Source organism: Furipterus horrens, unplaced genomic scaffold (genome assembly GCF_987537825.1).
Source record: "Furipterus horrens unplaced genomic scaffold, mFurHor1.1.pri manual_scaffold_9, whole genome shotgun sequence".
Lineage (NCBI taxonomy): Eukaryota > Metazoa > Chordata > Mammalia > Chiroptera > Furipteridae > Furipterus > Furipterus horrens.
In genome coordinates, this window is record NW_028327179.1 from 96,549,946 (window position 1) to 96,562,234 (window position 12,289).

A 12,289-nucleotide genomic window follows, 5' to 3' on the forward strand; every position below is an offset into this window, starting at 1 on the left:
ATGAGATGACACTCATTGGTCCTTCTAATTTAGTTTATAGTGTTCCTTCATTATATGACATTTTAGAAATAGCATTGCTATCTTCATTTACACCAAGTGTTGCTAGAAAGTTGAAATGAAAATGGCTAACACTTTTCTAGACATTTAGGGCCAATGAATCCTATAGTTGGAAGAGACCTCAGCATTCTTCTGGCTCAACTTCTCACATAACATGGGAATCCAAATCTCTGATTTAAAACATTCACTGACATAAAGTTCAGTCCTGATAAAACAACCAGGTTTCTTCAGGAAGGTGATCCCAATAGTTATGAAGTTATTTCTTGGACTAAGATAAAATCATCTCCCAATATTTCTGTTGTAAATGCTGATTCTTCCTTTGAAGCAGGGTAAAATCTTCACACTTTTGCAAATATTAACTTATGAGGAAATTTGGATGGAGAACCTGATATAGGAACTCAATTGTGAATTTTTCTGAGATTCTTATTTTAGTGAAATTCAGATGGATTCTGGACTGAAGAAGGATACAGACTCAGACAGACAGAAAACAGAAGCAACGGTTTAATAGTTACAAGTCAAACCCCAGAACACCCACCCTGGCAGAATTACTTTTTGAAAGATTGATAAGCCACAAAAAGTAAAGATTCATGATAAATAATATTTTTATATTAGAGTTAAGCTATAAAATATGTTAAAGAGCCTATGAATGTGAGTATGTAGTTAGAGCTTTAGCTCTGGCCTTGGATATTGATCAGTATTTTTTAAATCCCAGGCTGTGGCCCATCAGGAAATCATGCAACCAGCATTTTTACTAGTGAAATAGAGTAGAAAACAATATAGAAAATACCAAGTACTATGCAGACTTGCACATAATAAGGATTCAAGTGCATGTGTGTGCGTGTGTGTGTGTGTGCGTGTGTATATATATATATACATATAAAACTATATATATAAATGTACAAATATATATATACATACACACACATATATAAATATACACTATCCACACACACACAGGCATAGAATTTAAACATTCGTATAAGGATAAGAGAGTGATGAGCAACACCCGATCACAAAACAGCATGATCAGAGTAGACCGTCTGTGGGTACAAAAGTCAGAGGACAAAGTGCTCCCTTTTAAACCCAGCTAATAAAAATAAAATAAAATAAAATAAACCCAGCTAACGTTGTGGCAGTCTGCCTGCCATTCTCTCAGCTTAGTTCAAGATCATGCTGTCAGTGAAAATTACCAGGCTAACAAATAATTCACGTAAGGAAGGCACGGATTTGTGAGATCACCTGATAGAAGGTCGCCCTTCTTCCCACCCTCACGCAGAGATCCAGGCACGGGACCACAGCCCCCACCCCCACGCGTGGCTGCGTGTGCGCTGCGGTGCGGGAGCCCTCGCGGGCAGGCGTCCAAGGCCATCACACTGGCTGAGGACAGTGTCCACTGCTAGGGAGCCAGTTGGAGTGTTAACGTATTTTGAATCGTGGAAGTTTAGAAATAAAGGTGAGATTTGCTGAACACTGTCAAAGGACCCTAGCATTTAATGTACCGTGGTGAAAAAAATTCCTTCTGTGTCCTGTGCAGTGCATAATATTCACTTAGTAAGTGACTAACAGGACAGAAATGTCACTGGAAGTATCTTCTGTGGAAAGAAATAACGACAGCCACATCTTCCACGTGAAACACGTCCCTCAGGCATTGCGACTTGGTGAGCTCCCTTGTCTCTCTCCCAGGAGAATGGGGGGAAACCAGACTTCTGTCACAGAGTTCCTCCTCCTGGGATTCCCGCTCGGCCCAAGGCTGCAGTCGCTCCTGTTTGGGCTCTTCTCCCTGTTCTATGCCTTCACCCTGCTGGGCAACGGGCTCATCCTGGGGCTCATCTGGCTGGACCCCCGACTGCACACCCCCATGTACTTCTTCCTCTCCCACCTGGCCACCGTCGACCTAGCCTATGCTTGCAACACAGTGCCCCAAATGCTGGCCAACCTTCTGAGGCCGAACCAGCCCATCTCCTTCGCTGGCTGCATGGCCCAGGCCTCTCTCTTCTTGACTTTCGCTCACACCGAATGTCTTCTCCTGGTGGCGATGTCCTATGATCGGTACGTGGCCATCTGCCACCCCCTTCGGTATCCTACCATCATGAGCTTGAGAGTCTGCATCGCCCTGGCAGTGACCTCGTGGGCTTTCGGAATCCTCCTGGCGCTAGTACATACAGTGTTACTCTTGCCGTTGCCCTTCTGTGGACCCCAGAAAGTGAATCACTTTTTCTGTGAAATTCTAGCTGTTCTCACACTTGCCTGTGCAGATACCCACCTGAACGAGACTGTGGTATTGGCTGGGGCGGTGTCTGTGCTGGTGGGACCCCTGTTCTCAATCATGGTGTCCTACGGCCACATTCTATGCGCCGTCCTGAAGACCCAGTCAGGGGACGGGCGCCGGAAAGCTTTCTCCACCTGCTCCTCGCACCTCTGCGTGCTCGGGCTCTTCTATGGCACTGCCATTATCATGTATGTTGGGCCCCAACACGGGGACCCCAAGGAGCAGAAGAAATATCTCCTCCTGTTTCACAGCCTTTTCAATCCCATGCTTAATCCGCTGATCTACAGTCTGAGAAACAGAGAGGTCAACGCTGCTTTGAAAAGGAGGCTCGGAAAGGAGCGAACTTCATGAAAGCCTTATAGAATCACAAAAGAACTGAGCTTAAAGGGCCCGGAGAAGTCACCTCCTCCAGTGCACACACAGGATGCAGACTTGCGCCGGGGCATCCTCTGCATCTTCCTGAACTTCTCACCTCTTCCAGGTGATTGCACGGTGCATGCATGTGTAATACGGTCCTGTAAAATATTCTGAATAAGAGGAAACAAGTTTGTATTTTCCAGAATCGGGACTTGTAGACAAAACTTTATTGACTAAAACAAGGTATTGGCAGAATACTTAAACTATAGGAGCTGAGACTGATTCCATGGTAATTATCTAAATGTTTTAAATTTAGCAACTGTCATCTTCAAAAAAGTAGGTCTACATTTAAAAGATTTGATTCCTACATATTTCTAGGGTAGTGATGTTGTCTAAGGTATCGTCAACATACATTAGGAAGAGCACAAGCCATGACTTCAAGGTAAAGAGAATTAAGGATGTGGCTCTGACGGACCCAACAACAAGCAGGAGACCCTGAAGGATGTCATGCTAAAAACATACAGACATAATGGGGCTTTCTCTGTCGCTGTTTTTCTCTGTTCCTGGAGAGTAGGTGGAGACCCATGGGTGGCAGAGACGGGAGAAAGAAGGAGAGTGGACGTCGCTGAGACTCCTCAGAAGGATATCCATTTTCTCTCATTGGTTCAGTCAGTGGTCTCCTGTGGAAAATGACCAAAACTTAGAACATTCTGGCAAATGAGAACAGACTGTATCATTGCTGTGATGACTATGTGACCAATGACACTAGAGCTATAAGTTATTGGTAATAATTTGCTCTTTAAGAGATATAAGTTAACCATTTTAATCAAACATGAAACTCCAACATAATTATGAAGTGATAGAACAATTAAGAAGTAGAAGGAAAAAATACAGAGATTTTTTTCAAAACTTTCCTCAAATTATATACTAAACTAAACCTGAATACTTAAACCATATCAAAGGGAAATATTTAACTTTTAAAATAATGTTTTGTTTGTGTGTGGGTGTGAAGTGTTTTTAAAGAGGAAAATATGTAGATTTCTTTCTTACAAAGCATCCGTTTGTAAGGAAGTCTGCTATCTAGACATTACTCTATGACAAAAAAAAAGTTTAAAATCTGATTTTGAATTCAGTTAAAGCTAGAATTTTCATGAAGTTCTGCTAGTTGCTAGATGTGTGGGATTATACAATATACTTAAATTCTTTGGAATTTAAATTTGTTACATGTAAAATAAATTCACTGAGTAAACTCACAGGTTTGTAGAGAGGAAACATTGTGTGCAAAATGCTTAACAGAATCCACATATTATAATAAGAGCTCAATAAATTGTAATTATTAATATTATACTACATACATTTATCATTTTTAAAGAACAAGGACTAGCACTTAAAAATGAAACAATGTAAAACGAGATTTGCTACTATCCTAGACAAAAGGAGGAATATTACAAAATGTAGCCCTTTATGTGATACATGCCAAGATTTCAAGTAATCTATGAAGTAAATGACTCACAGAGTCTTTCCTTTGCAGTCTGTTCCCTAAAGAAATAATACTTAAAAGTACATGGATAAATACATTTCAAAATTGTAAAAATTTATATCTATGTATATGTATATACACAAAATGGCATTCTTTGTTTCCTTTTTTCACTCATTGCTGTTTGTAAGATTCATTCAGGTTGTTACAAGTAGCTTTATTTCATTAATTTAATTGTTCCATACCATTACATTGTATAAATCTATCGCAATTCTGGTTCTGTATTTCTGGTTGTCTACAATTTTAGCTGTACTAAATAATTAGTCCATGAATGTTATTACACACATACTTTGGGGAACATATGCAATCATTTCTGTGGGACCTGTACTCGGGGAAATTCTGGGTCATGCGTGCCCTAGACTTGGATCTGCGTTAGCTTGAACATCTGATAGGCTGCCGATATCATTTATTCTTACCACTTACTCATCATTTACCATGTTCCTCACACTGAGCTGGATATTGGTAAGACAATCATGGACTAAATACGGCTGACCCTCGACCAGCACAGGGTTGTGCTGCTGGGTTCACTTTTATACAGATTTCTTTTCAATAAATACAGTAAATGTATTTTCTTTTCCTCATGATTTTCTTAATAAAGCTTTTTTTTTTTTTTTGCTTAATTTATTGTAAGAGTACGGTATATAGTATATATAAGAGATAGGAGGGGGGACCCAAAACAACCCAGAATTTATTTATAAAAAACTTATGTGTTTCTTCTTCCGTGTTTAAACTTCACTCACCTTTGAAGCCCTCTCCATTTGATGTAATACACCTATCGAGAGGTTTTTTCCACTGCTCAAAATTTTGAACTCATCGATTTTGATGCCGTTGAGTGCTTCTGCCTATTGTCACTACCTTAATATTCTTACTTAGCAGCACTAGAGGTCTGGGGAGTGGGGAAAATGAAGCTGTATGACATGAATTTGTAAGTGTTTCCACGGAAGCTCTTTCGGTCTCGCTTGCCCAGTTTAAAGAGCCTTTTTCTCAGGTCATTTCACCCGGGGCCGTGTGTCTGTCTCTCTGTGGGACCTGCTGTACCCTCGGTGAGGGCTGGCTGCTACCTGCTGAGATCTGGCCTCCCCGGAAGCATTCCAGGGCCTGCCTTGTCTCTGATCCTGGGGCGTGGGGTTGTGGGAAGTGTGTTCTCTTGCTGCATTGAGTCAGCCTCGGTTATCCATCCTTATCCCCATCCCGCCCCTTCACGGACGCCACAGACCTCTGAACTGTGGCCGTGCCTTTCCTTCTGACCTCGGGCCTCTCTGGACCAGCCTGACACCCTCGGGTGCAAGCTGTTTCACTGGCACCGTGGCCATTCCCCGTGGAAGCCACAGCGCTGCTTCTCCAATATTTGAACCCACCATCACCATCTGGGGACACGCAGACTGAATTCCTTCCGGAAACTATGGAGGCAGCAAGGAGCCAGGAGAGCTGCCTCGGGCTTGGCTGTCTAGACAAGTTCGTTCTTCAGCACTTGCCTCTCCTTGCTGTGATGTTTTATGCACTTGACCTGCACTTGGTCTCCACCCAGAGACACTAATGGGAGGTGTAGAGAAATACTTGTATGCTTCTCAGGTTCACTCCCATCAGCCCTAACAAGCTCCTATCTGTCATTTCAGACCCCCGTGGGAAAGCCAGGGTACACATGCGTCTGACCACTTACTTTTCTTACCTGTCTTCCTTTTCCCTTCTGCTTTATTGGGGCCAGAGAAACAGAATTTTTACCATATTAAGTTGGCAGAAAACACCCTTACATCTTAGGCTGAGTTCTCTCTGCCACTTGGTTTTGGCCACATCCGTGGTTTCCTTCGCCTGGGTTCTCCCCCAAATAAAACCTGATGTATGTAAAAGCTTAGGTACCAACATTTAATAATAACTGAGGAAAGAGTCAGACAAAGGAGTAGGGAAGGCAAGCTTGAGGGTGACTTACTGATGCTGCTCCCTGTGTGGCGTTAGAAACAACTAACTGTCCTATCTCATGGGATTCTCTTACGGGAGGCCTTAAGCAGCATGCGACTTCAGGCAGACAGTTACATTCAGAAAGAGTTAAAGTGAAAAACTTAAGCCCTGACTGGTGTGGCTCAGTTGGCTGGGCATCATCCCACAAAGTGAAAGGTCGGCGGTTCGATTCCTGGTCAGAGCACATGCCTGGGTTGTAGGCTCCGTCCCTGGTTGGGACACATACAGGAGGCAACTAATCGATGTTTCTCTCTCACATCGATGTTTCTCTCCCTTTCTCCCTCCCTTCCCCTCTCTCTCTCTAAAAAAAAAAAAAAAGGTGGAGAGCTTAACTGCTTAATCTTACCTTTCACCAGTAAAAGGATCATTTTACTCCATGGTGTGTTAATTATTCCACAGGACAAATTGTATGTACACTGTGGCCACCAAGTAATCCAGAGTGACTTTCCCCAGGGACAAAAGGAAAGCCTTGGGTCAGAAAGGAACAGGCATGAGAAGTGACATGAAGTGAGGTGGCCGAGGTGGGACAACTGAGTGAGGGTCCCAGAGAAATCTCGGAGGCCAAGAGACCTGAGGAGGTGAGAGGCGTCTGCTCTAAGGGTGAAGTCCCAGAGACACAGATCTTGATTTACTCATGACACGTGACAAATTTAGAAATCTTTCCTTTAGACAAAGCCTGCATTTTATGGCTTCTCTATAGGTATGAAGTCAAAATTTATTTTTGGTTGTCAAAAGCAGAATATAGAATGATTGAGGAAGTTTGCCTCAAGCGGGTCAGTTTTCTTTAGTAGAACATACTTGAGTATTTACATATGAAGTGAAAGGCTCAGTATAAACTATGTGGATTGATGTATCAATTTCAGAACCTTTTAGAGGAAGTCATGTTTATTTTCCAAAACAGTTGCAAAAACAGAGAAAGTCATGAAAAGGGGATCGCACAAAACTGTGAATATGGGGACCCCTGGGGGGCCACCTGAGATGTTGGCTATGGCAGTGTCCATACAGTTATGCAACTTAAGTTCTTCACTTAGTGATGCTCTGTGAATATTGTTCCATGTTGATACGAACAGGGATGCCTTAAAAACAGAGGAAGCCAGCACCATCCCCAGCAGCAAATAGACTCTGTAAGACCTCATGATAATGCATTCACGGTGGCAAATAGGAAAAGGGAACTTTCTTAGAAAGAAAACTGCTTGCCCAATTAGCATTTCCATATTCTTTCTTAAGCCTCCAGTTCTTAACTGGTTATCTCCTCTAAGTGAAGTTTTTGAACAACTAAGTTTCTTTCCCAAAATGTTTAAAGAGTTTCAAGAGAGAAAAAAAAAGACCAAACTTGATTAGAACACAACATTTAAGTTCCTTTTTAAGGATTTTCAGAACACTTTAAAAATAGTTTCCCAAATTACCAGGACAAATATAATAGTAAAGATTAAAGTAAAAAAGAAGATACAATTATCTGTAATTAATATTGATAACTTTTTCAGCTTTATTACCTTTAAAAAATTTTGTAATTGAATTTATTGGGGTGACATTGGTTAATAAATTATATAAGTTTCAGGTGTACAATTCTTTAATACATGATCTGCATACTGTACTGTGTGCTCACCACCCCAAGTCAGGTCTCCCTCCACCACCATTTATCCCCCCGTTACCCTCTCCTACCGCCCCCACCCCCTTTCCCTCTGGTGATATCCACACCGTGGACTGTATCTTTGACTTTTACTTATTTATTTATTTTTGCTTAATCCACCTTTTTCACCCAACCCCCTAACCCCCTCCTCTCTGACAGCTGTCAGTCTGTCCTCCATCAATGAGTCTTGTTTCTATTTTATGGTAAAGCTTTGAGAAAAACAGGTAATACCACACAGTGCTCATCTTGCCCAGACCATTTTGCTACATACTAACAGAGATGAACACCACAAGTTAGTTTCAATCCAGTAATTTCCATTTCAAGAATTTATCTAACGAAATAATTATGTGAGCAAAGATTCCTCACTGTAGTGTTTGTTTGTAGTAGCTAAAAATTGAAAACATCCAAGATTTCCAATTTTAGGAGACAGATAAAATATATATTTATATGGAACATACATATTAAGAAATATCTTCTTAAAAGTCAGATTTTGTTGTGTATTTATTGTCTTGCAATATATTTATAATTCATATTAACTGATAAAATGAAGATTACTAATGCCACATATATAATATCTAATTGTTGAGAGAAAGCTCAAATTGATAATAAAGAAAAGATTTTTCTCCTATTTGTTTATATGAATTTTCAGATCCGACCATGGTGAACTGTCTATATAATAAATAGACATATGTAATATATTGTCTATATAATAAATAGAAAAATTTTGAAAATTATAGTTTTGAAAGTAGGAAATCTATGAAACAAATTGAGGTTTATAAATCTGAGCATGTAGAGATAAGAAAAGATTATGGACTGGAATAATTGGAGAATACAAGAAAATAGGTATTGAGTTATACATTGAAGATGAAGACAAGACATTTGGAAAAGGGAGGTGATAAGGATCCCATGAAATAACACAAGTCAGAAACTGGAACGGGAGATATGGACAAGGGTAAGGAACACATGTCAGCTGAATAACAAGTGTTTGTAGGCAGGTACTAAGAAGGGAGCTTGTATCATTACAGTGCAGCTCTATTTCCATCAAGTACTTATATGCGAAGGGAAATAGCAGTTTTTTAACTCCCTCCCTAGAAAGGTTAGTTCTAGGATTTTTAGAATAGAAGCAATACATGGTACAGCAGAGTAGCTGTCCTGAAAACCATGCTAGGACAAAGCCCCTCAAAATACTGGATAAACAATTTTAAAAACTATACCTTTTAAATGTATAACTGGACTTGAAAGAGAGTAAGTAAAACTCTCCAAGGACAAAAGTGAGGCAGAGTCACCAGCTGAATGGTGAGATCAAAAGCCAGCACCTGGCTTAATGTCACCTTCAGCCCCTAAAGTCCTAGGCTGAAGTGATGAGACTGGGTGTGAGACAAGCCTTCCCTTGTGCAAGGCAAGGAATCAGAATAGGGGGCCTTCATGAATCTGGGCCCTCCCTCCATTACCATCAGGAATGCAGTAGTAATAATTACTACTGACTTCTGTGATGGAACTATGGAGGTCAGAGGACAATGAGTAATATCTGTGAAGTGTGAAAAAAAAACTGCCAATCAAAAAATTCATATACAGGAGAATATACTTCCAAAATTAAGATGAAATGAACATGTTTTCAGACAGAAACAAGTCAAAAATAAAACTAGCAAGCAAACAAATCAAAGCAAGCAAGTTGAAATCTTCATTGCCAGAAGGCTTGCATGCAAAAGATACTAAAGGATCTATCTTTTTCCAGCTAAAGGAATGAGTCCTGTTGGTAATGGGTAATAAATAGGTGTTTTTTCCTCTGAGTTTTAAGAATATTTGCTTTATCCTTGGTTTTCAGAAATGTCACTATAATAAGATCATATCATTTCATATAAATTTATTCTACTTGGTATTTGCTGAGATTTCTGTGCTTATGGGAGCAGAGCCTTCATCATAATTGGGAAATTCTCAGAAATAATGTCTTCAAAATTTTCTTTGTCTTCATTTTATTTTTATTTCTTCTTGAATATACGTTAGAATATTTTAAAACACTTTCCAAGGTATCTTTCTGACTCAATTCCATTTTTGCACTTTATGCCTTTATTTGATACTTTTCTATTAATCTTCACATGAGTTCATTGGTCCTGTTCTCTTTTGGGGGTGGTCATCTGTTCTATTTGATGTTTTCTTAATTTAAGATATTATATATTGCTGTTTAAGAATAAATAATTATTTTTATAGACTCTAATACATCACTGAGATATTTTATTTTTCATTCTTTATATCTTTGTTCCCCTTTTGACATAAATTATAGGTATTTGAAGTCTTGATTTGTAAGTTTCTCATTACCTGGGTTATGTCTGGATTCCCACTGTTGTCTGTTGTGTTACATTTGTCTAAAGATGAGCAAAGTTTGGTGATTTCCCTTGAACAAGCACTTTCTATGGGACCTCTTCAGTCCCAGAGATTTAATACATTTTATATGCTGATAGCACACAAATTAATATCTCATGCCAGGCCTCTTTCCAAAATGTAGGTCCCAGATCAATGCTTATTACTGCATGTCAATGGGAAACAGCCGTGCCCGCTGACTTCCAATCTCAAGACAGCAAACCAGCATCCCTGAAGTCCCCTAAAGGGCTCCAAGTATAAGAAAATAGGCTCAATCTCTACTGAGTTCCCAAGTAACAATAAATTTGCATTGGAAGTTTTTGAGAATTTATTTCGCAATAACACTTTTCAGCAAAGATTGCTCACTCCCTAGGGAGGCCACGGTCCCTTGAGGTGCTCACCTTAACAAGCTCCCTGGGTCCCACACACATCACACCATGAAACTTAAGCCATTCTCAAAGGGGCTACAGAGGCAGGCGTGGCCTCAGACCAGTTACTCAGAAGTCCAAGTGCAGACTGTGGAGCTTGTACTGTAATATCTGATTTATCTATCCATTACATTTTCATGCCAAGGTCCTCCTGGATAGGATCAGGCCAGCCACTTTTCCTGAGTTCTCAGTTCTCTACATTAGCACCACACACACACACACACACACACACACACACACTCAGAGAACAAGGCTGGAGTCAAGAGCAGAAGGGCAGCTTCGTTCTGTTCAGTAGGGAAGACAGAATGGTGGGGAGATGCGCTGTGATTAGTTCCCTGGACTCCACAGGTATGTGTCTAGGGAACTGGTTGGCTTCAGGGGGTCAGAGTGGAAAGCCCTCTCATGTAGAAGCCTCCTGGCACCCTGGCATCCTGTCCTCGCCACTAGGACAGAAAAGGTGGGTGGGATTCGTCACCCACTGAATCCACTTCAGGCAGCAGATGCTTCAGCTCCAACCCCCCTGCCCCCCGGACATTCAAACCCAGTCCGAGGAAAATACCACCAATAGTACCCTCCTGTGTACAGACCAGCATATATGAACTGGTTCGTGTCTTACAGAAGAGCAGGATAAAAGCCTGGCCGCAATCCTCAGGTTTAGGAGGAAGAAAAAGACACCTTTCTGAAGACCCTTTCCTTGCACTCTGCTGCTGGGGGTGTTTTGACACCCGTGCTTTCAAAACATAGGTGTCTTACTCCTCTTAGTCAGAACCCCTCCCTGGTCACATTTATGGGGAGCGACCGGTTTCACTACCGGTCTCTGTCTCATGGTATCAATCTGAAAGGGACCTAAAAGCCATCTGATACTGTTGTCTCCTTTCACAATGGAACGTGAAGCCAGAGGTGTTACACAATTTCCCCTTCATTTCTTCCTGGGCTGAGAGCCATCTGCTCTGCCGCCTCCTAGAAGTATCCTTTAGCTTAGAAAAGAGCACATGGGGTCCTTTTCTTTGCTGCTCAGGGCCGAGGGGTTAACACACGGCCACAAGCATCCTATAGGGAATTGTGAATTCCCGTTGTATGACCTTGTGCCGGTGAGGCTGGTGGTGATGCCAGCCCAGCTCTTCGTGACCCGGTGTTTCAGGCTTACTGTCCACGGACGGTTGTCCTGATCCCAGGGGCACCCTGTGTCCGATCCTAGAATGGGGTTACATGGCTACCATCGTCACTCACCCAAGCTTAGGGGAAAGGATTAGCTGGCAGAAATATGGTGAAACGATTCTACTACAAAAACAACTACTCTGTTTCCCTTCCTTTCTGTACCTGGCATCATCATCAGTGAAGATAATTGCTTTATAAAAGAATTTTAAATGTAAATGCAGTCTTATACTCCCTTTACTTTTTAAGTCATTTTTAAGAAGGGGTTTTTAAAAAATGCTACAGTGAAAATGTATTATTCCTAAATTTTAAAAAATACAAAAAGAAACGTGAGAGAATCCAGCCTGTGTGTGCAATGCTGTAATGAGACCATCTTTTCCATGTTTGGCTTCTATTTAAGAAATATCGCTACTCTCTGATCCTCTAGTTTGTATCCTGGAAGGTTTGTTTTTATCTTTTATATTTAGCATGAAACCCTGCCTGAAATTTATCTTGGGCATCATGTGTGGTAGGGGCTGAGTTTTCATCTTCTTTGATGGATA

At 41.0% G+C, this 12,289-nt stretch overlaps 1 protein-coding gene across 1 annotated transcript; it reads left to right on the forward strand.

Moving 5' to 3' along the window:
• The first annotated feature begins 1,744 nt into the window (after positions 1–1,744).
• Positions 1,745–2,677, forward strand: LOC150002293 (olfactory receptor 2A25-like). Its single transcript, XM_090286843.1, has one exon. The coding sequence runs from the start codon at positions 1,745–1,747 to the stop codon at positions 2,675–2,677; it is 933 nt and encodes a 310-aa protein (XP_090142969.1).
• Positions 2,678–12,289: the final 9,612 nt, after the last annotated feature.